Source organism: Petaurus breviceps, unplaced genomic scaffold, assembly GCF_028583685.1.
Source record: "Petaurus breviceps papuanus isolate PSGF00001 unplaced genomic scaffold, PetGlider_PUasm1.0 90692, whole genome shotgun sequence".
Classification (NCBI taxonomy): Eukaryota; Metazoa; Chordata; class Mammalia; order Diprotodontia; family Petauridae; genus Petaurus; species Petaurus breviceps.
Window position 1 is genome coordinate 6,867,649 of NW_027187313.1, and position 25,223 is coordinate 6,892,871.

General features: G+C 37.9%; 1 protein-coding gene across 6 annotated transcripts in view; it reads right to left on the reverse strand.

The window, feature by feature from the left end:
• Window positions 1–25,223, reverse strand: part of RABGAP1L (RAB GTPase activating protein 1 like) — a 694,415-nt gene that overhangs the window by 145,121 nt on the left and 524,071 nt on the right. For 5 of the 6 annotated variants that reach the window (XM_069065530.1, XM_069065529.1, XM_069065528.1 and 2 more), the window contains one exon: window positions 7,146–7,274. In XM_069065530.1, the coding sequence (XP_068921631.1) occupies window positions 7,146–7,274 (129 nt within the window). Of the gene's footprint in view, window positions 1–7,145; window positions 7,275–15,575; window positions 16,294–25,223 lie in introns of those variants that run through there. The other variant, XM_069065532.1, reaches the window with a different exon arrangement.

Below are 25,223 nucleotides of genomic sequence, written 5' to 3' on the forward strand. Positions count from 1 at the left end.
GTGTGTGTGTGTGTGTGTGTGTGTGTGTGTGTGTGTGTGTGTGTGTGAGACACACTTACTTATTAGTTATGTGCTGAAAGGGTCCAAGAGCTAAATTAATCCAAAGATAGTGATAACTATCCAAATTAAATAGGGTTTCACTTTGTTCCTGTTGCTTTGATATTTATTCTTCACAAATATAAAAGGACTTCTATTTTGGGATCACTTTTCATACTAATTTATCTCCTTCACTTTTATATGGTGGATTGTATTCATATAGAGTGGGGCACCACTTTTCCAAACTGGATGTGATCTTTCAGATGGAACAACAACAACAAAAAAAAGAACTGAGAATGGTAGAAAAAAGTAATCCCAAAAGGCACCCCTCTCTTCAGATAGGGAGATTAGGTCTGGGAGTAAGAAATTAATTTCCAAGACAGGGTGATACTAAAGAATCACAATCTAGGAGGTTAGGGTGGCGAGTCTCACTGGGGCAGCCCCTGGTATTCCAAGTTAGGATAAGTCTAGGAAAATGGTGGCTGGTAAAGCAAGCAACAAGAATTTGAGGAGAGATACCTGAGGGCAAGTGAAAATGGCTCATAAGCAAGTCCATGGTGTCACAAGAAAGCTAAATATAACCTTTAGTATGAAGCTGAAATTTAAGCTTTAGTATGAGGGTAAAAAAAAAAAGGAACTTTCCCATGTGAGAAATATGCCAGGAACAAAATAATCAATACCTATTTTAGGTTTATGTGAAAACATTCCTAATAGAATAAACTAGATCATTTAAAAAGGCTGAAGTAGATATAATAAAACCCTAAGAAAGCAGAAGATATTCCTATTTAGAGTTGATTAGGAAAGTCTACCAAAGTTGAAGTACATATACAAGGAAGCTGCCTTGTGTCTAGCTTTCCGAATATCTAGATTGGGCTGATGAGGTCTGGAAAGGCCTAGTGCCTGCCCTATTCATCTATACAATAGAACTTTCATTTTTCTCTTAAGGAAATGGAGACATTTTCTGATCTCTGCTCAAAAAGAAGTCACAGTTCTCAAAAAGTCCTGAGAATTAATGAATGCTGACTGAGGCTTAGAAGAAGGAGGCAATACAAATCTCCATATGTTCAGACCCACAGATCTGCTCTTTGCTCACTTTCTTTGGCAACTGGTGAACAGCGGAACCTCCATGTTCTCCCTGTCTGTGACTCATACACATTTCCATTCCAAAAGATTTTGAAGCTTTGAACTAACTGTTCCCAAGTGCAGTTACCCTTAAAAAGCAACAATTTTTATTTATGGGAAAATAATCCAAGATGCTGATCATCAAAAGTATATCTTTTAAGTTTTGAAAACTCAAGCACTAATTTGAGAGCCATAAACTTAAACAAAAACTTTTGTGTTGACCTCACTGTTAATTCCAAGGAAACTCGTTTGGGAGAATACATTCTTGTTCCCACACATTAACGATAATGAGCAATAAATGACACCTAGCAAAAAGAAATTAATAGCAAAATTTTAATATTTGTAATCACAATGTTCTCCATTTTCTGTTTTACCCACAGCATGAAAGTCATTGGCAAATAAATACACCACCATGTTTACAAGTATAGACACAAAGAGCTTTGTTAGGAGGAATTATTACCATCATTACTAATTTCAAGATAGTTTTCACTGAAAATATGATTTGTGTAGAGGCAAGACCAAACCGTGTTGATCCGTCCTCAGAAGGGATTCTTATCTAGTAATTGTAAAGGAAGAGACAGTGGGGGACAGTGGAAAGAGGGCCTTGGAGTCAAAAAAAACCTAGGTCAAAGACTTGTTCTGTGGCCATGGGCAAATAAGCTTACTAGAGAACTCTGGGAAAGTCCCCAAGACCACACTGAGAGAAAAGTTCCCCATTTCAATTGATGGAGGAGGTTTTCATAATAGCATTCTCCTGTATCAATACAACATAAAATATTATAATATACATACAATCAATACAATATCAATACAGGTCCGGATGAGACAATGAGAGAAACTAAGCAGTGACAAGAGGGTTTGGGATTTTTCTTGGTAAGAGGGTCCCTTATGAATACATCTTCAGAGCAGGGCAAGGAATAAGAATGAGAGGAGTGTGACACTCTTCTGCCTTTTACCACCCTGTTCCCTCTTCATTCCCACTACCTCTTCCACCATCTTAGAGTTTTCCTCAGATAATTCAAGGCTACCTTTCAACCATTTTATCTTCATCATTGAGATAAAGTGATTTTTAGGAAAGTGAAAAGGCAACCATATGTTTATAATCTCCCTTCCTCCCTCCAGCTTCACACTAACCATGGTTAAGAGTCTGTTGTTCCTATGTATTAAGCTCCAGTGCAAACATCCAGATGCCCTTCTCAGACACCATCTTCTTCCCAAGATTATGTAGGTATAGTGGAAAGAATATTGGCTCTGGAGTCAGGTGGTCTGGTTCAAGTCCCATCACTGTTGCTTAGTCCCTATGCAACCTCGAGCAAGTTATAACCTCCCTGATCTCTTTCCTCATTTGTGAAACACAGGTGAGGGGTTAGATAGTTTCTGAGATCCTTTTCATTTCTGGATCCAGAATCCCATAAACTGACTATTGATTCCTCAAATTGTATCTCTTCTAAAGCTCCATCTTTCAATCAGCCACAGTAATGAAAACATTACCTGGGTCTGTAAGATCTTCAGTTTCTTGCCAAGAACTTCCTAACAATGCTTCCTGGGTTCCTGCACATCTGTCCCTGCATAAAGCATCAGAAGTAAGCACTAGTCTGTGTTCTGACAAGCCTTGGGAAATTCTCTATTATATCTTACAGGCACACTCCAGGAAGGCAACAGATCTCTATTGCTCATGTCAGGTCAACAAATGGCTAGCATTCTGAAGTGGATCAGAGACACTCCCGCCCTCACCCTCCCCTGCTGCTCCTCTTCTTCCTCTGACCAGCACTGTACAATTTTTCCTCCTGCTGACACACCTGTGGATCCACATTCTTTATTCCTTGGAGCACAATAGACTGGCTGTTGCCTCCTCTTCACAGTTATTATTCAATGGCTTTTCTTTCCTTCCTTCTTGGTTACATGTTCCACCTCCTAAATTCCTGATAAAATTAGAATTCTCCTCTGCCTGTTTACAAAAGCCTTCTGTTATCACTAAACAATCTTTCAAACATGAAATCTTTAGGTAAAAATATTTTGGTTTCATACATTAATTACAGGTTCTTCAAGACTTATTTTGCTCAGAAATGGGTTTACCGGGAGAAGAAATATATTAGGTTTAATATTTGACAAGTTCCTATGTTACAAAAATTACTGAAAGACTATGCTGAGTTGTAATATTTTATCAACTTTTAATTGCTGGTGTCCTCTGTCCAAGAGAAATCAAGCCTCTGTAACATCTGCCCCCTAAATTTCAAGTTTCTATTTTGGAGAATGCCTATATGGAACTTCATTTAAACATAAAAAAAATCTAAAATTTTGGAGACATTGCTTTCTAATTATTATATACTTTTCCTTTAAGTTATCTTTTCAAATTTCCACATAACACCAAACTATAGGAATGATATTAAATTTAAAAGAGACATTAAAATAATTTGTCATTCACATAACTAGTCCATAATATTTGGAAAAAAGCACAGTACAAACAGCATAATGCTGAATAAAAATAAACATGCATACAGTACTACTATTGAGCTAATCAACAATTAAAAGATGGGCTTATTTGCATTCATGCAGATACTCATAGATGCAAGGGCTTTTGTCATATACAGTAACTTTGGAATCCTGACAAGTCTGAGATTGTCCTATTTATTAGGACAGCTTTAAGAGATGGACAGTACATATAAAAGAGAGAGGACAGGGACAGCTAGGCAGCACAGTAAATACCTGAGTTCAAATCTAGCCTCAGATATTTAACACAAAACTAGCCATGTGACCTTGGGCAAGTCACTTAACCCCATTGCCCTACCTTCCCCTCTCCAAAAAGAAAAAAAAAGTGTTAAACATTGTTTTGGGGCAGCTAGGTGGTGCAGTGAATAGAGCAGCAGCCCTGGATTCAGGAGGACCTGAGTTCAAATCTGACTTCAGACACTTAACACAAAAACTAGCCGTGTGACTTTGGGCAAGTCGCTTAACCCCAACTGCCCTCCAAAAAAGCAAAAAAAAAAAAAAAAAGAGGGGGGAGAGAACATTAATTCATTAATACAGAAAAGTGCAGCTTTCAGGGAGTTGCCTTCAGCTCTGAGAGGTCAGTGACTCACACAGGATTACAAAACCAGCATATATCAGAGGCAAGATATGAACCCAGGTCTTTCTTCTGACTTTTCTTACAACAGAAAAAATTATTTTAATTTAAAAAAAATTAACTTTTTGAGCAAGTCAACTGAGCAGGTCTCTGGGTGGTAGTTTTACAATCTCTAATAGGAGGAAGTTAAATCAGGTGATAGCTAAGGTCATCTTTTATGGAAATCTTGAAATTAATCTTAAACAGGCTATTAATAAGGAGTTGGGCAATCAAAACACTGGCCTACTTGTAAGCATGACAACATCTTTATTTTGAAGCTTTAGTAACAGTAGTTGATGTTTTCATGGTTTTGCAATGTGCTGTTTACATATATTAACCCACTTCATTCTCACAAAAACCCTAAGAGTTATAAACATCCTTATGTTATAACTGTAGTTATAAACATCCTTATTTTACTGATGAGGAAACTGAGGCTTGAAGAAAGCAAGTGACTTAACCAAGGTCACAGCCAGGACTAGAACTCAGGTCTTTTGACTCTCTCTAACCATGGTTCTTTCCACTATACCAGGCTGCCTGCCTACCTACACCTCCTTCCTATAAAGCAAGCATCATCTCTTTAAAATAACTGGCACATTCCAGTGTATTAGCAACTCTGACTCTCATCCTTACCTATATCCTTACCTATAATAATGCTTCCATTATTACATGACATGCCTCTGCCTCTGATGTCTTCACTAAGTTGCAGTAGCCAGATCTCACATAATCAAGGAAAATGTAGTCAGGAGACACATATCTCTGATGAGGACAAGATGCTCACATTTTCCCTCCCTAAGTTTCCCCATCTGATCAATTTTTGTGGATATTATATGCAAAAAAGAAGATACTACCTGTGGGAAGGACTCCAAATACCTTGGGGAAAAGTATAACCATAAACATTTTATTTATGGTGGGTTATAATTAAATAAATTACCTAGCCTTCATATAACACTTTTACCTTGGGCATTTTTTTTTCAAACCATATTTTAGGTCTATTCAACAACACTTGCTATTTCTACTTCTTGTGAATCCTATTTTCCTCACTTGGTAATCACTGGCTACCTCTGCTCCCTACAAAGACTCTTCAGTTCTACTGTGAAAAAGCAATCCCCTGCAGCTTTGGAAATCTTGGATATACATTCCTGGTTTTTAGTCTCTTTAATCCTCTATTGCTTGGAAGAAAAATTTCCTTTGAAAATATGCCTTTTAAAAATTCTTACCAGTAGACCTTTATTTTCCCACCATTTTACTTTTGAGATAAATGCTTTAATTTGTCCCACAAAATATGTTTCCAGTAGCTCCAAAAGCTTTACCCCAAAAGCAACTGAGAGGCATACGGTAGATGTGCACAGATTGCAGTATTTTGCTAATGATAATTTGTATGCAAAAAGTAATATAGAAGATGTTACCCAGAAAATGTATAATCAAAAAAGGAAAGTGGGTCTGTCCTGTAGAATGAATGAGTATATGTGTTGTACTACACAGGTGCTGTCATGGTACCCAGAGAATGTCAAAAGACCTTCAGGAAGACCTCTAGCCTTTAGACAACTCGTGGGATGATCTGAACTAGAAGTTCACAGGCTAAGATGATGATGATGGTTTGCCATCAGTACTGCTGAAGACTTAAAATTAAAAAGTGGTCGACTGAAAATGGGCAATAAATTAGTTGTTAGAAACATAGAATATTTCCTTAATTTGAGAGGAAATTAAGTAACTGACAAGAAAAAAACTGCAATCAAAATAGTAGGGCTCACGTGAGACACCATTGCACATATACAGGGAGTTCCAAAAGTCCCATAGTCCTGACTTTCTAAGATTTCTGGGACATCTTTTATGTCTGTGGATCCATCCATCCATACATCCATCCACCCATCCATCCAATATGTGTATGTTTCTATACATATACACATACACATATATACACATATATGTTTATATACATACATAAAACATCATCAAGTCTGTGTAAAGTTGGGTAGTAAAATGGGAGTTAGATTATCTCTAAAGTCCCTCTAAGGACTAATATTTTGTGATCCATTATTTAAAAAATCCCATGGAACGTCTAACAGGTAAATGGAGAACTCTGTCTAGTGTCAGTTTAGGCACATCTCATGTAGAGGCAGAGGGATATGGCTGGGTGAAAGCTTGAGGTCTCATCATTTTAAAGTTCAAGATACGAACATTGCTATCTAGAGAAATTCATTCTCATCCTCACTGTCACTTAATAATCCAAATACCTAGGTGGATAAATGTGTGGAACCCATTCTAGCCCAGTATTAAAATATTAGTGTGTGTATGTTTTTAAATGCAATCAGATTTCCCTGATCAATGTACTCACAATAATTTCAATACACATGGGATGGATGGAGGCAGAAATCAGATAATTAGGTGCTCAAATCTTTTTAGATTTTTCACAGAGTGTGAAGAACTGCATAGGTATGCTCTTTTTTGTTGCCCTGAACACTGTTAAGCCAGATGGTGAAAGCGGAACATCAAGTCTGCTGCTATGGAAACCGCCATCACAGCAGCCCACTCAAGGCCCTAACCTATTGGGCACATCTTTGATTTCCTGTTGTCACTAGCTGGACCTGCTGTTCCTCACAAAAAGCCACCAACCTGATAGAAATCTCTTTAAGAACCTAAATGTTTTTGTGATATAGATCCTTCACTCTAAAAAAAAGTACATTCTATTAGGACAAAGCAGACCACCAGAAAACCAAGGCCAAGTGTAATATTTTTCTCCATCAATCTAGTCAAAATCCAGCAACTCACAAAGGAACAATTTAATATCTCTCTTCAAGTCCTCTTGCCATTCTTCAAATTCTACCTTTATTCAGTAAATAGATACTACAGGTAACAGTCAGGAAATGAAAGTGAGGCATCTTACCTTAATGTTACATGCTTGTTCCATCAATCTCCGGGCATTTTCTTCTGCTCTGTACCTCTTTGGAAGTTGGACTCTGAAAAACTTTAAAGCCCCTTCAAAGTCGGCCTGCAGAAGGTCTTCCTTGGATGTCTGTAACATATTTCCAAGGGAAATCATGATATTTTCGTCTATATTCATGATAACAATTATAAAGATGATATATTTTCCTGAACAGTCAATGTTACAAAGTTTCTAAACCCATTCTTTAGATGGAGAAACACACCTATCCTCTCTGCCATGAGCCTAAATTGATTGCATACACCCAGAAATCTCATTTGAAGAAGCAATATGAGAAGGCTCTAACAAATTATCATGCTTGTCCTATGACAGATCAAAGTCAAAAAAGTTCATTCTCCAAAGGCTTTCCCAGACATAGGCTAGGAGTAAAGAAAAAGTCTTGGGAAGAAGACTCTGGTATTTTAAGACTAATCTGTAATTCTGGTTTTTTTTGGGGGGGTGGTTCAGGGTGGTCTTCTGAAGATGTGGGAAGACACAACCAGGGTGATCCCAGTCCTTCTGAAAGACCTCCATAAGAAGTTTAAAAAGTTAAAAGAAGAGGGAGGAGATTTAGAAAACTACCTAACACATTGTAATCTCATTTAGAACACTAGGAAAATGGTTGTGAAATGAGATTTAAACCTCACTGCTAAGTTAATTATACAAAATTTACATCTAGAGAAAAAACATACTTACATATTTTAATACTGAAAATACTTCCTTAAGACAACACATAAATAATTTTCATTTCAAATGGCATGAATTAAAATGAAGTTCAGACAGAGAATATATAAGCCAAAAGAAAATGTTCTTCAAAGCAGTCGATGGCTAATTGTAATTAAAGAGAAGAATGAGAAAAGAAATAAAAAGTCAAAACCATAGAAACTGGAAGCCATAAGACTATACGTTATGTTAAAATTTGTTGCCAATTAAATTACATTATAAACACAGGTAAAATTTGCTAAATTAACATAAAATCTATGTTTAAGAGAATACAGACACACACACACATATGAAGCCAACACATTCTTGCTCTTGGCAGGGCATGAGTGACATCCAATAGCCTGGCATCTAGTAGCCCTGATCCTACTGCTTTTCCTGTGGCGAATTCCTCTGGATTCCTGCCCCTCCCCAACCTCCATTTCAATTTACAGTAACATTGAACTGAAACAAATACAAATTCAATTGGGCAGGATTTCATAAGCAACCAGATCAAGTCCATAATCCTGTAACCAGAGAACAGAGCTAATGACGGTGGTGGTCGTTGAAAATTAAGCTTAAGTGCCCATCTGGACACAGAGGTAGTTGGGAAAGGTTTAGCACTGTCTTGGGTGTCACCTCTGCAACATATACCATTTGGAAGATATCACTGATATATATTGGACTGACTGAACTTGGGTACCAAAGAATACTTCTCTACCTAAAATATCAGCTTCTAAGATATACTGAAAGTTGCTTGGGACATCCACATTCCATTCCCATATACTGCACAGTCTATAGTCCATTACGCCCATAGAGATTTCAGGTAAATATAAGGAATGGGGGCAGCTAGGTAGTGTAGTGGATAGAGCATTGGCCCTGGAGTCAGGAGGCCCTGAGTTCAAATCCAGCTTCAGACACTTATTAGCTGGATGACCCTGGGCAAGTCACTTGACCCTGATTGCCTTTCCACCCCACTATGCCCAAAGGAAAAAAAAATAAACAAAAACAATAAAAGATGCTAGGTTCTAGAATAGGCCTTTTCCTACTATCTCTGTGTCCATCTGCTCATGGACATTCCTCCTCTGTTACCAGCTGGATTGCTGTTTGTCCAATTATCACCTCATTTGATCCTTACAACAACCCTGGGAGGTAGGTGCTATTAGTATCCCTGCTTTACAGACAAAGAAATCGAGGAAAACAGAGGAAAGAAACTAGGAGAAAAGAAAGGCTTGGAGCCCTGCTTTTTAGGTTCTTTCTTGTGCTATTTCTTTTTAATTTTCAATTTCTGTTTTCTATCTCCATATCATGTCATTCTGCTCTCTGGCTCATATTCTCATCTTCTTCCTGCCATGAAACCACGAAAAGCTCCACTCCTGAATCCCTAACTCAGATGAGTTAGCCTTTGCTTTCTCTAACCTAAGCTCTCAAAGACTCCCTGGTCATCACTACAACATGGCTACCACACTTTGGTTCTGCACAGAATGTTCCCTGCTCTACTGTACACCACTCTTTTATGTGCTTGCTGATTTTTCCTATTTAAAACGTAAGCTCCTTGAGGGCAAGAATCATCTCACTTGCTTTTACTTAATGAGGATGATGATAACTAACCCATAACATAGGCAATATGCTAAGCATTTTAACATTATCTCATTTGATCTTCACAACAACCCTGGGAAGTAGGGGCTATTACCCCCATTTTACAGATGAAAAGACTGAGGCCAACAGAGGTTAAGTGACTTATCCAGGTAAATGTTAGAGCCTAAATTTGAACTGTTCTGAATCTAGGCTTGCTACTCTATCCACTACACTACCTAGCTGACTTAGCTCTGTATTATTTGTATCTTCAGTACTTAACACAGTGCCTGGCACACAGTAAGGACCAATAAATGCTTGCGCATTCTATCTTCTCTCTCTCTCTCTCTCTCTCTCTCTCTCTCTCTCTCTCTCTCTGAAGTTGTATTGTCACTGTGCCCTACAATTAACTGAAAAAAAAATCATAAGGGGTTAACTTTCCATGTCCCAACCTGGCCTGTATCTGAGGTGACTCCTATCCTTTATGGAAGTAATAATTTAATAAGCTACTCTCTTTTGGTTTAGGTATATTACCAAATATTTAATAAAATGGCATCAAATAAATGTTAGTTTGAATAAGGGGCCTAAAACCTCAAGTAGAGTATCAAGCTAAGTCACAGTGTTTTCTGTATCTTAAAGGAAAAGGGGGTAGACCAGTAATTCAGTGAGAATGAGAAAAAAATCAGATGACCAGCTGACAGCTACAATGGTCGTCCGGAAAACATTAAAGGAGCCAAGGAACAGCCTAGAGCATGTTTCACAGTTTGTCTAGGGAGGATTTATACAAAGATATGAGTAAGAATCACATAGGTTATGGGGATACATAGGGATTCCAATCTGCACTAGTAGAGGTAGTAACCACACCAATGACATTACAGATCTGTCCACATGTAACTAAAAAGAAACCCAAGGAAATTGTGTGGAACTCATTTCACCTGTTAAGCTAAGATTCAGAAAAAAATATCTCTCAAAACAATAACAGCTCTCTAATGTAATCAATCAATAAGCATTTATTAAGTACTATGAGCCAGGTACTAGAAATGTAAAAAAAGCAAAAAAGTCCCTGACCTCAAGGAGTTTACATTCGAGTGGAGAAGAGACTATAAATGATGATGATGACAGCATTTATTTAAGACTTTAAAGTTTACAAAGTGCTTTACATATAATATCTCATTTAATCTTTGTAACAATCCTGCCAAACAGATGCTGCTATCTCCCTTTTACAGATGAGGAAACCCAAGCTGAGAGGTTAAATTGAGTTTCCCAGGGTCAAATGGTTCATTAGGTGTCTAAGATAGAATTTGAACCCAGATCTTACAGACTCCAGGTCTGATACTCTGTCCACTATGCTACCTAGCTGCCTCCATGGGTATGTATCTAAGATAAAGAGTGGATGAAAAGCAAAAAGCAGCCTTAGAGAGAAGGCCCTAGCAGCTAGGCAGAATTAGAAAGACCTCCTGGAGATGGTGGTATTTGCATAATACCGTGTTTCCCCGATAATAAGACCTATCCCGAAAATAAGCCCTCCCCTTACTGTGTAAGATTCCTCTAAAATAAGCCCTCCCCCGAAAATAAGCCCTATTGAGATTGCTACTGTAGTGAAGGTGATCCCCTGCGCTACACGCTACATTACGGTACCCTCTGTATGCACCATCCCCCTCCCCCCCCGTGAAACGCACGCCGCGCTCCAAGCTGCATCCAATCAGAGCTGCAGCAGTGAGCGCGTCATCCTGTTCTTCCCCAGTGATTTGCTTATTGAATAAAGGTACATTTTTTTGTTCACATTTACCTGTTTATTAAAATTGCTGTCAATGTTCATTAAAATAAGCCCTCCCCTGAAAATAAGCCCTCTGGTGTTTTTCTGTCCAAAAAAATAATAAGACAGTGTCTTATTATCAGGGAAACATGGGTAATTAGTAATGTAGCAACTGTAGCAACAGGTGTCATTCTTAAGAGCAGAAAACTACTTTTACGATAATATGAGAATTAATACTCAACTTATCAATGGATAGAGATTTGCTACCCTTGATTCGCTCTGGTGATAACTTCTGAGCTTTAGAATATATCCCCCAAAACATAAAGACTGATATTTCAGCAACCAAATAAGTAAGTTCAAACAGGTTAGTTGATTCTTGGATTACTGCTTTCTAGTTACTGTCACCATAGGAAAGGAAATCGATTAAAACTAAACAGGATGCTCTTCCAATTGAAAATACTTAATTAGGATTTGTCTACATTGCCCTCAGCACAGCACTCAGGGAACATTTTCGTTGTGTGTATTTGTACTCTAAAGTGAAAAAAAAATTGGTGGCCCACTCATTTCTCCATTTTACCAAAGTATTTTTATTTGCTGAAGTATGCTAATAAAAGATAATGTTAACCAGAGCTAAAGGAGTTATAGTAAGGAAAAGAACACAGTAGTTTGCTTCAACCCCCAGAAAAGGCCTATTATGGTTTTGGGATAAAGCACTAGAATGGATATACCTTAAAACTATAGACAGAATATGCTAACACCCCTCTTTCTATTCCCATACCCTTGAAATAATTCAACAGAAAAAAAAATAGGAAAGTCAAAGTAAATGAGAGATATTTTATTTACTCTTTTTATAGGATCAAAGGGTTATATTTGCTCTTGTGGATTATTAGAAATTTTTCACTTATCTGGCATCAAATGATGATATGATAAAATAATTAACAATGATAGTCTCAAATACTACTCCTTCCTACATTTAAGTAGAAATTTAAAATGAAATCAATCAATTAATAAGCATTTTTTATTATTATTCCACACCTACTATGTACCAGGTCTGTGACTGGATTAATAGGCTAGTCTAAGACAAGTCCCAAATGTAGACAAGATAGCATGTCTCTACATCACTGTGATATGTTATAAAGAGAAGTAGAAAGTATTCAAAATGATCAAGAATAGGCAAGATGGATGTTAATTTCCTTGTAGTTCATTTGTAGAGCATCATCTAAAAGGAGAAAGCACAGACATATGGAGGTATACTCCATTTTATACTGATCTAATATATGAAAATCTATATTTACCAGAGAGATAGGAAGTCATCATTCATTCATTCTGCAAAAATATTGTTTCACAACTGGCTTCATCACTGGACTTCTTTAAGTAATGAGTCACTCCATCTAATATCCCCTCCCCCAACCTAATGCATTTAAAATGAAATTTTGCAAAAAACAGATTTGCAAATTAACTCAGGAGAGTGTAATCTTCAGCCTTGGACACTTCTAGTTTTTCTTTTGAATAGGGCTATCCCAAACCCAATGAGCATCCCAGGGAGTTCCTTGGATCATAGTAGAGGTAACAGAATTTTGGGTTGGGGGTTGGGTTTTGTTGTTGTTGTTGTTGTTTTTGCTATTTTTTTTTTTATTACTTGTCAACAATATATAATTGGGTGAGTCCATCCATTGGAGCCTTCCTTATGAAGAGGAATATCTAATGTTAACTTCTTTATAAGCAGTTTCTAAAAGCCATCATTTGGCCCATTTCTAAAAAGTGACACAATGAAATCTCAAATTTGTCTAAAAAGGAAGTGAGTCTTTCTATGGGTATCTTTTTTAGCCACATACAGAACGCTGTGTATTTGTGATAGGATACTTTTAATTTTAAACAACGAATAAGGTTCAAAGTTAAAAATTCATAGTACCTTACCTCATTCATTAACAAATTCCCACCATTTTATGCTGCTTTTTTTAAAAAACAATTTAAGCTTGCCCTTCTATTTTTTAAAAAATGAATGGGTTCCTTCAAGTAATTAGCCAGATTTTTTCCAGGGTGGTTTAATTCCTCCTCATTTGTGTTTAAAATATGATTGAAAATGTAAGGAGTTACTCTAAATCTCTAAAAACTTGAGGACATACCCTCTTGACTGATGGCACAAAGACCACAATGCTGTACATAGCAAGATTCCTCACAAGTCTTTCCTATAAGGATTAGTCATTGATCCCACATCATTAGCCAGTTCAGTAAGACAAGGCTGAACAACTGAACCTCCCACTGGCACAGGTTATAGAGAATAGCAACTCAGAGGGACAGCATCACCCAACTCAAAAGCCATGTTACTAAATATCTGATGCTCAATATGAGAGGCAACATGGTTCTCCCATTGATCTTTCTCAAGTGCAACCCTGTGGAAGAGACTCATGCAGTTCTAGAGATGCCTTTCCGCAAGCTTTACATATGAAGTGATGGTAGCGAGTAGCTGTTCCTCAGTCTGTTGGCATCAAAACCCCAAATGACCAAATGGATGTTATACCCACAATATCCCAAACTGTCAATGACAAACTCTGTGTAGCAGGAAAATGTGAGGTGAATGGGCCTCCTTCACAAAACTAACAGAGTGGAACCCAAACTATGCCCTATAGAAAGTTACTCGTAGTTGATGCTAACTAGAGAAAGTTTTTATCCTAAAAGCAGATACCAACATGAAGGAAGCTTTGGCTATCAAGTTTTATTTTACTTTACAATATCTTAAAATACAGAAAGCAATGAAAGAAGGACCTTCTGTTTTCTGAAGAGCTTATATCAAAGACTGTCGGGTCATAGAGTTCGAATACTTTTTGAAAAAATGGTTACATAGAACAAGACCCAAATTACTAATACTTCCTTCCCCACCGTGGAATGATAAGAATTTGCTGGGTTTTCATAACTTTATACTCTTAAGTATCAAAGATGCTTGTTCCTAATGCTCCTTTAAAATTATTTTCTAATAAAACAATGAATCTGTATCTCCTATTTAATTATAAAATTAAGGTTCATGAAAACAGAAATTTAATAGATAAATGGGGCATCTGGACTGGGGAGAAGACCACATATAGTGGGTTCTTTTTATTTGTCGCACAAATGAAAATGGAATTATACATCTCAGACAAAATTGCTGCAAAATCTCCAACACATTAAAATGTAGCACATAGCCTTCCTTGCATATAAGGGATTTCTCAAATGCTTGATGACTTAAAATAAATCAAAATTGTCCAAAATCCGAGAATCTAACTAGGTGTCTCCATCTCAAGACATACAAGGTACAGGATTTTGGCAAACAAACCTTTCAATAACTATAACTGCATGTTTGCTAGTCATCCACCTATAGAGCTACAGGGCAAGGGAGATGATGGAAGGGCAGAGGTAAATCAACAGCAAGATATGGGTGAAATTCAGTAAAATCACTCTAGTAGTGAAAGGGTTCCAAAAGAACAGAAGTCTAGCAATCTGGAATCCCATTGAGCTGTATCATGCAAAATAGGCAGAGTCAATTATTCTGGTCCAATTACCAAATAACAGTGGGTGTCGAACTACCGTAGACATGACAGAATGGTGGCAAGGTGTAGTTACCAAACCACTGAAGGGAAATGGGTAATAATCCTGCATCACCATTGCTACTACTTAAATTTAACTCTTTGTGGGGAGGAAGGAGGATATGGTTTTTCTTCCCCTCTCATTTGGCAATATCAGTGATAAGAAAGTCAGACTTCTCAGTACCATTTGTGAAATATTGGCTTCAGACCATTTCAAAGATCCTCAGTTCAGTTGTCCCAGTAGATAAAAGCATCTTTAACTATTTCCTGACCAGGTATTTTTAGACATCCCCCCAATCCCTCACAAAAATCCAAGTTAGCGACCAAATAGAATGATTAAATGCAAACAACCCAAGATGTTACTGGTTCAGATGACTAGTTATAATGTTGGCTTTTAAATTCAGCTTTTAGATACATGAATAACAGAACTCATATCAAGCATGGGTGCATTCTGCTTTATCATCTAATGTAGCAAACCACAGAAATACACTTGCTAACATGGAGTTAAAACCCAGGAAGAGGATTCCATGCTCTAAGCAAATAGCCTTTGGGATACAGCCCTCCTGAGCTATGATCCCCTCCTGCCAATTAAGGAGTGGCATGGACCAGGTTCAGGAATGGGGCCCCTTGGCAGTCCTTGGCCAGAAGGATAATGGCCATTCAGCAATTCCTTCAAGGTAGGGTGGGTAAAAAGAAGAAAAAACAGAAGAAACCACAAGCCTCGTCCAGGGTTGCAGGGGATTCTCCTAGGCAAAAATGGTGACAGATTTCCTAAAAATGAAGTTCAATAAAAAGTGGTCTCACCGCCAGAAGCCGGGGCACAAACAGGCGATGGCCCATCCCCAGAAGCTCCAGCACTCGGCATGCGTACTCATTCACCAGCTTGCTCCTTTCGTCGTGCATGTCCTGGGACTTTTTGACAGGAGGTGTGAGCTTAGCAGCTGGGGCTGGGCAGGGCACCCCTTCTTCCATGAGCAGTAAGAGGTAAGTATCCAGAATGAGAAGACTTGGTCTCTCTATCCACAGTCTGAAGAACTACAGGAGGAAGGGAGACAATCTAAGGTCTCCTCTAGAAGATGTTGTACACGCCTGAATGTGGTGGGAATTGCCAGCTAACGTCTTGAGAAGAGCATTTTGACTCTAGCCACAAGAAAAGCCAACCATCCACTGTTCAGAAGCCCCGGAGTAGATTGGCAAAGCAAAACAAAAAATCAAACGTTGATCTAAATATAAAACAGTGAGAGCCAGTGAAGCTAAGAAAACAGCCAAGTGTGAATGCACAAGAGTTCAGGTCTAAAAACAAAAAACAAAAAATAAAATGACAAAGCCACTTAGCAGGGCCTAGGGTGTGAGTGTGTATGCATGTGTGTATTTGTGTATAAGTGAGCAGACAGCAGCAGCAGGAGCCAGAAAGCTAAGGCAGTTGTGAGGCTGGAAGGAGAAAAGGATGAGCTCATTGCAATCCTTGATTCGTGACAAGCAGGGCTGCTGCTGCTGCTGCCTCTTGCTGTGAATCAGTAATGAAGGGGTAGGAAAAGAAGGGGAGGGAAGAAGAGGAGGAGGAGGTAGGTGAATGAGCATGCAGGGTGTGTCTCAGGGGAGAATGCTGTAATAAGAAGCCAATGGCGAGCCAGCCATTGGACAGATGCGCTTCCCCCTCCCGGTCCACCTTCAATCAATGTTAGTCTGACAGCTTATGCTGTTGAAGCCTAAGCCCGCAGACAGATGAACTAGCTCCTCTTAATATGTGATTGCTGAGTGAAAAAAATCAGACAGCCTGCCAGCGAAAACCCTGACCTTTATTCCCTCTTGCTTTCTAATAACAAGAATAAAAGTCGAAGATTACACTGGGCATTTATAGCAAAATGCTCTAGTCCCCACTGGATCACTGAACAAACCAGAGGGGTGGTCCAAGGGCAAAGGATGGAGCATAGGCGGAAGACCAAGGACTAAGCCTCAAAGAAGAAGCAGGGATGACACACCCTGTGTCTGAACTGTTGTGTAACGCTAATGATATTTTGCAGTGCCAGGATGTTCTGAAGCCTTTCAGCATGTTGGAAAGACCGGTCCCAAGCACATGACTGATTTTAAGAACACAGAATACTAAAAGGCAAACATCTTTGATATGACAAGACTGTTACTAGAAATGCAAACACTTGGAAAATACTAAAATTGCGCTTCTCAGATTAATATGGACCCTTTTAGATTAGAGACGTTGATAATAAAAGCCAAAATTTCACATTTAAAACATTATTTTTTCATAGTCACTGGGTAAATTAATTTGTGTATGAGGATAGTACTAAATGGGCATCATCTCAATTGTATTATCTTCTACAACCTAGGAATTGCAGAGCATCCAAGTGTTCTCGGGTTTATTTTAGATTATTTATATTATTTTCCTTGCCAATAACTGGGCATAGGTTAAGCTGAACCCCAAGGAATGGGTCAACTCTTGGTAACTGGCCAGAGATGACAGAGAATCAGTTTGGGTCTCACGCCTCAACAAGATTATCAGGCATAATACTTCAGTGTATTCTCTATATAAGATGCGACTTAGGACAATGGAACTTGGAAGAAATTATTTTGCCTTCTGAGTCTCAGTTTCCTACAGTACAAAATTAAGATCCTGAGCTCTAAGATGAAGAAAGTGGGCAGGTAGCCACTGAAGATATTCAGGTACAATACTGCTTACAGCTTTAATAACCCAGAAAAAATGAAAAACTACCAAAAAGAGAATAAAAAGGTCTTTTCCTCTTATTTTTTGTTTTTTTTCCTCATGAAAAACTAGACAATCAAATATTTTGACTTTTTTTCAGGATGACAAAATATTTTAGGTAAAATGTTTATATATTGTTACCCAACCTATATATTCCTTCACAATAATTTGTAAAAACAAAACAAAAAAAAAAAACAAAAAAATCTCAATGGAATTGTAGAATTTAAAACTTAAAAAGGCCCTTAAAGATCACCTTATAGTCCAATTACCTCATTTCATGGATGGGGTAAATGAAGCATGCAGAGATTAAAGGAATACTCAAGATCAAATACCCAGTGAGGAGCTGCTGAGATTCTAATTCAATTCCCTTGATTTCAGATCCAGGACTCTTTCTACTATGCCATGCTATCTAGGTTTTATGAGAAAACTGGCAACAATACCATAAGGTTATAGATTTAGAACTAAAATTAATATCCAATACACAGGCTCTTAACCTGGGTCCACAGATCCATGAGATGCCCATTGATAGATTATAGGGGGGCTGTGAATTAGTATAATATTTTACTAACTGAATTTTGATATAGTTGGGTTTCCTTCATATCCTAAGTATTTTTAGTTTATGATTTTTAAAACATTCTGACAAGGATTTTTACCAGACTGAAAAAAAGTTGGACATAAAAAATGATTAAAGTGACTTATCCAAGGTCACAAAGCTAGTAAGTAACCTGAGCTGGATTTGAACTGAGATTTTCTGTTGCAAAGGCCAATGTGTTTTTTTTTTTTAATTTGCTGTGCTGCTCTCAAATCACTGTATACTGACCATGAGTACTGGCTCCTCTCCCACCAGAGGTCTTCAAGAAGAGGCTGTATGTCAGCAAGTGAGGGTACAACACAACTCTCCATTTCCAGGGCAAGATCTATTTCTGTTTTAATGGGCCACCACTATTTTCATTAGTGAGGGGAAAATAACTCAGGGCCTTCTTTCCCTGTGGGTTTCCTCCTACAGTCATTAATTTAGATGATAATGTATCTATGCCTATTCTTATAGCCAGGAATCAAAGCTATGGAAGGAGGATGAACACTACTAGTCCTGTGATTTATCACTCTAGACCAAGGGTGGGGAACCTGCAGCCTTGAGGCCACATGTGACCCTCTAGGTCCTCAAGTGCAGCCCTTTGACTGAATCCAAACTTCACAGAACAAATCCCCTTCATAAAAGGATTTATTCTATAGAATTTGGACTCAAAAGGACGCACCCAAGGACCTAGAAAGCCACATGTGGCCTCGAGGCCGCAGATTCCCCATCCCTGCTCTAGACAATAGAAGCAAAGTGTTGGGATGGCCAGATGTCTCAGTGAGTAAGAGCACTGGCTCCAGAGTCGGGATGACCTGGGGATTGAATCTGGGCTCAGATACTTAGCACCACACCCAGAAATAACTGGCCGGGTAACCTTGAGCAAGTTACTTAACATTGATTGCTTTAAAAAAAAATCCTAAACTCTTCCCACTCTATCACCATTACCTTCTCTCCAAGTGTGAAGAGACAGGAGATGGAACTAGGGTGTCTACAGAATAGAAAGCTATGGAATTATGGAAGAAACTTTACTAGGGTAGAATAAATGGGACTTGATGCCTGACTGGATACAGATATGATTGGATACAGGAGATAATGGTGCTAAAGACTAACAGGAAAGGCAGGAAGAGGAGGGTCATGGCAGCGGCTAAACAAATATTTGTTGAATGCATGAATGACTGAATGGTGGTTTCCATTCATAGAACACAGAGGTGGCAAGGAATCAAAGGAAGGAAATAGAAAAGGAGTCCTAACTGGAAATTATGGGGATGCCCATCAACTGGGGAATGGACAAACAAAATGTAGTATATGATTGTGATGGAATAGTATTGTGCTATAAGAAATTACAAGGAGGATGTTTTTAGAAAAACCTGGGAACACTTATACGATTTGATGTGAAGTAAAGTGAGAAAACTAGGGAATATTGTACACAGTAACAGCAAGATTTTAAGATGATCAATTGTGAATGACTTAGCTATTCTGATCAATGCAAGACAATTCTGAAAGATAAAAATGCTATCTACCTCAACAGAGAAATGGAGTAGAATAAAATTTAATTTCTTCACTCTATTTTTCTTAATTTTTTTTGCAACATGACTAGTATAGAAATATGCTTTTCACGATTTTACACATATAATTGATATCACATCCCTTCCCTTAACGTAGGGGATAGGATAGGAGGGAGAAAGGGAGAGAATTCGGAAGTCAAAATTTAAAAGAAAAGAATGTTAAAGATAAATTATTTTTTAAAATGAATGCTAAAAATAGTAATAATTTTTTTAAAAAAGAAATGAGGTGTCATAACACTATAAATACAAAAAGAAGAAAAGAAAATTCTTCATGACATTAAGCCTACCTAAATTATGGAAGTTCAAAATTTCAGGTAATATTCTGGGTTTTACCTTTTAAAACTAAATCGGAAAAGTTTAAATCCTCTTCATATGACAGTCTTTCAAAAAACCAAAATGTTTTTGTCACAGTCACTATTTGTCTTTTCTTATCCAGCCTAAAAATTGTTGGTATGTTCAACTGATTTCCATATGACACGGACCCCTGACCCTTTATGTATCTGGTTGCCCTCTTCTGGACATTCTCTAGCTTATCAATGTCTTTCCTCAAGCACTAAGTGCTGATGAATAATTGGAACTAAGGGGATGACCATCTACTGGGAAATGGCTAAACAAACTATGGTAGATGAATATGATGGAATATTATTGTGCTATGAGAAATTAAGAAATAGATGATTTCAAAGAGACATGAAAAGATCTGAACAAACTAATTCAGAATAAAGTGAATAAAACCAGAAGAATAATTTATACAAAACGATAACTTTGTAAAAAAGAAACAACTCTGAATGCTGTAAGATTAACATAATGATCGTCTATGTGTCAGAGAACCGATGATGAAAACTGCTGTCTACTTCCTGAAAAGGAAGGGCATAAACATTTATATAGTGCCTACTGCGTGCCAGTTACTGTGCTTATTTAACAAATAATTCTCATCTGATCATCACAATAACCCTGTAACATAGTTGCTGTTATTAGCTGCATTTTACAATTGAGAAAACTGAGGGGTGGCCAGGCAGCACAGCGAGTAAGAGCACTGGCTCCAGTGTTGGGATGACCTGGAGATGGAATCCCAGGCCCAGACACTTAGCACCCACCCAGAAACACCTGGCCGTGTAACCTTGAGCAAGTTACTTAACCCCGACTGCTTTAAAAAAAAAAAAAATTGAGGAAACTGAGACAAACAGAGGTTAAATGACTTGCCCAGAGTCATAGCTAATGGAGATATCTCAGGCCAGATTTGAACTTAGTTCTTCCTGACCCCAGGCCCAGAACTGTCCACTGAGCCAGTAGTTTCCTATAGAAAAAAAAACCAATGAATTCAAGGCACAGAATGAGACATTATTTTTTTGAACATAGCCAATGAGGAAATTGTTTTTTTGCTTGATGTGCACATTTACTAAAAGGAATGTTTTTCTTTTTTTTTTTTTAATGGACATGGAGGTGGGAGGGAGGGAAAAAAAAGATTTCTGTAAATTAGTTTAAAAAAAAAAAGAACTGAACATAATACCAAAGATGTGGTCTTAGCAATAGCTGAGTATAGTGACACTATTACTTTGTTATTCAAGGTGACTAAAGGTCTATAAAGAGCACTTAAAATCATGTATATACTATAATTTGATCTAAATTTTTATTTCCCCCAAGGTTTTGGAATATTTAGATATTTTAATGTTTAATCCTGCTTACAGATGCCTTGTGTCCTTATGGAATAGAATATTGAATGACATGAAGAAAAGTAGTTCCCTATTTTATGCTGATCAAGTGAAATCAATCAATATTTGTTAGATACCTACTATGTGTCAGGCACTGTGCTAGGTGTCAGTAATACTGATAATTTTTTTAAAATTTTAAAAATTAAAAATATATAAATTCAGAGGGTGCTCTTAGCAGTTGAAAGGATTAACAAGATTCAAGCAAAAGCTAGTCCTGGAACTATAACTTGAACGAAGAGATGGTTTCTATGTAGTAGAGATTGGGGGGAGTACATTCTAAGCATGGGAGACATCAATGCATGTTGACAGGTATGAAGAACAGAGATATCAGTTTGGATGAACTACAGAGTGCAGGAAGGAGAGCAATGAAAATTGAGGCTGGAAAGATAGGTGAGGGTCAGGCTATGAAGGGCTTTACAAGTCAGATAGGTTCTATTTTATTGAAGAGGCACCAGGAAGCCACTGGAGTTACTGAGAAGAGTGACACAGTCACCTCTGTCATTAAGGAAAATCCCAGGGGCGGCTAGGCAGTGCACTGAATAGAGCACTGGCCCTGCAGTCAGGAGGACCTGAGTTCAAATCCGACCTCAGACACTTAACACAAAAACTAGCCGTGTGACCTTGGGCAAGTCACTTAACCCCAATTGCCCTCCAAAAAAGGCAAAAAAAAGGAAAATCCCTTTGGCAGCTGTGTGGAGAAAGGACAGGAATGAGAAGAACTTGGTAGTAGTCTAAACAAGGAGTGATAAGAGCCTGAACTAAGATGGTGGTTGTGTCCATAAATAAAAAAGGCTGATTATGAGGGGCTTTACAGAGAAAAATGACATTTGGCAGCTGAATATGGGGTGTGTCAATGTCAGTACTCAAAGAGAGCACTATGATTATGTATGTGGAAGATTGAAATAATGGTGGTGCTTTCCACCGAAATAGGGAAGTTTGAAAGAGCAATGGGTTTGGGTAGAAGATAATGAATTTAAGATGTTTCCGAGACAGTCAGTTTGAAATATCCAATAAGCAGTTAATGCTATTAAACCGAGGTTCAGAGGAGAGACTGGGAGACCTGAGATAATATATATAGATATTATATATAGATATAGAGATAATACTGAAAACCAGAGGAGGTAATGAGGCACCAAGAAAAACAAAAAGTCGGAGTGAGAAGAATGCTTAGGACTCTGGTCACAGAGGAGACAAGAGTGGTGAGCCAGCAAGGACTACCAGAAGAGAGCAGCAGCTTCCCAACAGCACAGAGGAGAGACATTAACTAGGAGGGGAGGGCAGTCAGTGGCAGCCAATGCAGCAGAGGTCAAGGATAAGTGCTAAGAAAAGACTATCTGACCTGCAAGTCAAATCAAGCCAACAAGCATTTATTAGGTACCTACTATGTGTTAGATACTATTCTGTGCTCTGGAAATGCAAAGACTGCTGGCACCTTGAGAGAGCAGTTCCACTTGAGTGATTAGGATGGAAACCATATTGCAAAGTACTAAGGAATGAGTAAGAGAGGACATGGAGATAATCAGTGAAGACAGTTGTTTTTTTTAGAATCAGAATTAGAAGAATGGATTTACAAATAGAACTATGAAGTCTTAAAATTATGTATTTGTCTCATTCAATGAACAATTTATCCTCCCCACCACCAATTTAATCATTGTTGAATGAGATCCAGAAGTACTAACTTGATTCACAAAACTGTTCTAACATGACATTCCTAGTTATGAAATAACCAGGGAGAAAAAAAAGATGCCAGAAGAAAGTAAGCTCTTGGTGGATTGACCCATTAATAATAAAAATATTACTTCAACTGACCTGTCAGTCAGTCAACAAACATTTACTATGATGTACCAGTGCTGGGTATACCAAAAAAGAGAAAAAAAAAACATCCACCAGTTCCTACTCTCAAGGAGCTCACACTCTAATGAGGAGGGGTAACAGGAAGATAGGGAGCCCAAAAGGTGGAGATGAGGTGGAAAAGAATTCACCCTATTTAATGTCAGTTTTTTATGCTTAATTAAAATATCTCTGAGAGTACAGTTAAGGTAGATGAATCATCAGGATTCCAATCTATAAATCAACTCTTCTCATTTGAGCAAGATGACTAAAACAGGGCCCTTTTTAACGTGAATCATCTTGTGATAGGATATAGTAGACACTCCATTTTGAATTTGAAAGTATTCTAACAAAATTGTTCTTATCAAACATTGGAAATGAGAATGAAAACTTATTCTAATTACTTTACTACCTGTATACCTATGAATAAGTAAAACTGGAAATGCTTTAAAATATTTATCTGTAAAGTTAAGAGAGGGTTAAAAGATAACCTAATATTGAGAACCAACTGCCTCTCATATTTTGCATTTGAAGACCATTCAAAATATATTTAGCCAATCGCTGGGTTATTTCAGCAAATGAGCAGGAATTTTCAGGTTAATTTGTCAAGCCCACTTCCAGTTTCTCACTTGAACACTGGGTAGGGAAATTAGCCCACTATGTTAAAATACAATAAGCAGCTGGTATACACAATTTAATTGCATACCTACTCATTGAATTTTGGTTCATGCTAACCAGATTTAAAATGACAATGCATTATAAATGCTGCCTACTAACTAAGTATCTGTTGATAGTTAAGTAATATGTTCAAAGAGCCAATCAAACAACCAGAAACTGACATTATTACGATAAGCACTTGTGAAAATACTCATGAAATGAACAAAACTTAAATCTGAACAGCTTTGAGATCTGGAAGCCAAACTTCTGGAGAAATGAAACCCAATTAATTTGACATTTCCAAAATGCCAAAAGGATTCAGTTGCCCAGACAATGTAGGGAGGGGAAAAAGTCATCTCTAAAATTGCTTTAGGCTGATCCACCTAAATTTTTTTTAATAGATTACAGTTAATGCATGTGAGAAAAGAAAACTCTCTAATTATATGTCATTTCTATTTCCCCTATTTGGTTTGGACAAGAACACAATGTAAATATGGGTGTTTTCTAATTTTAAACTGGTATGTGGGTAAAGTTTTGCCCATGAGTAGATAGAAGTAAAGAGAAAAAATGTTTTCTGAGATAGGAGATAGTTTAAATTCCTTTTAAAAGAGAAAATTTAAGAAAAAAAACCTAAAAGTTGAGAAAAAGAGAACTTGTTCCAAATGAGGAAAAAAAAGCAGTGCTGAGGATAACTGACCTGAGCTATAGCCTAGGGAGAGGTTGACATTTAGAAGGCTCTTGTTTCAAATATAGGAAGCAAAAGACAAACCTTTTCAGAAGTTTCTGGTGGCTGCCATGGAGTGCAATTTTAACTTCAACTCAAGAAGTAGTAAATGGGTTACAGTCAGAACTACCCTCCTTGTTTTGGGTTTGAAACAGACATTTACAAACTTGACTATAATTATAGAGTATAAGACAAATAAACACAGCACACAGGATGGCTGCTAGCACAGGTTCACCCTTGATCTGGTTAGCCAGGAAAGACACTAAGAAAGTGTTAATAATCTTACTTTATTGTAATCTAGTTTTCTCAGAAGAGGATTGCTGATGATAGGAGGAGAAACTCCTACAGCTCCCCTAATCACCCTTCTCGAAGGGGTCGTGAGAAGGGCTGGAGTGGGGGGCAACTATTCCAGCATCTCCATGGGGTCAGTCAAGGCAGGCACAACTTGTGCATCCCCTAAATCCCCTCAAGCCTCAATGGGGGCCAGTTGAGGCAAACATAGATTCCCCTAAGGTTCCCCCTAAGCCTCAATGGGGGGAGGGGCAGTTGAGGCACACACAGCATTCATACATTCAACCCTAAGGTTCCCCATTCACTGATCAATGACCCCGGTTTTATAGGGGCAACAGACAAAGAAGGCATATTGCCAAAGGGTGACTTCATAAGATTTACAT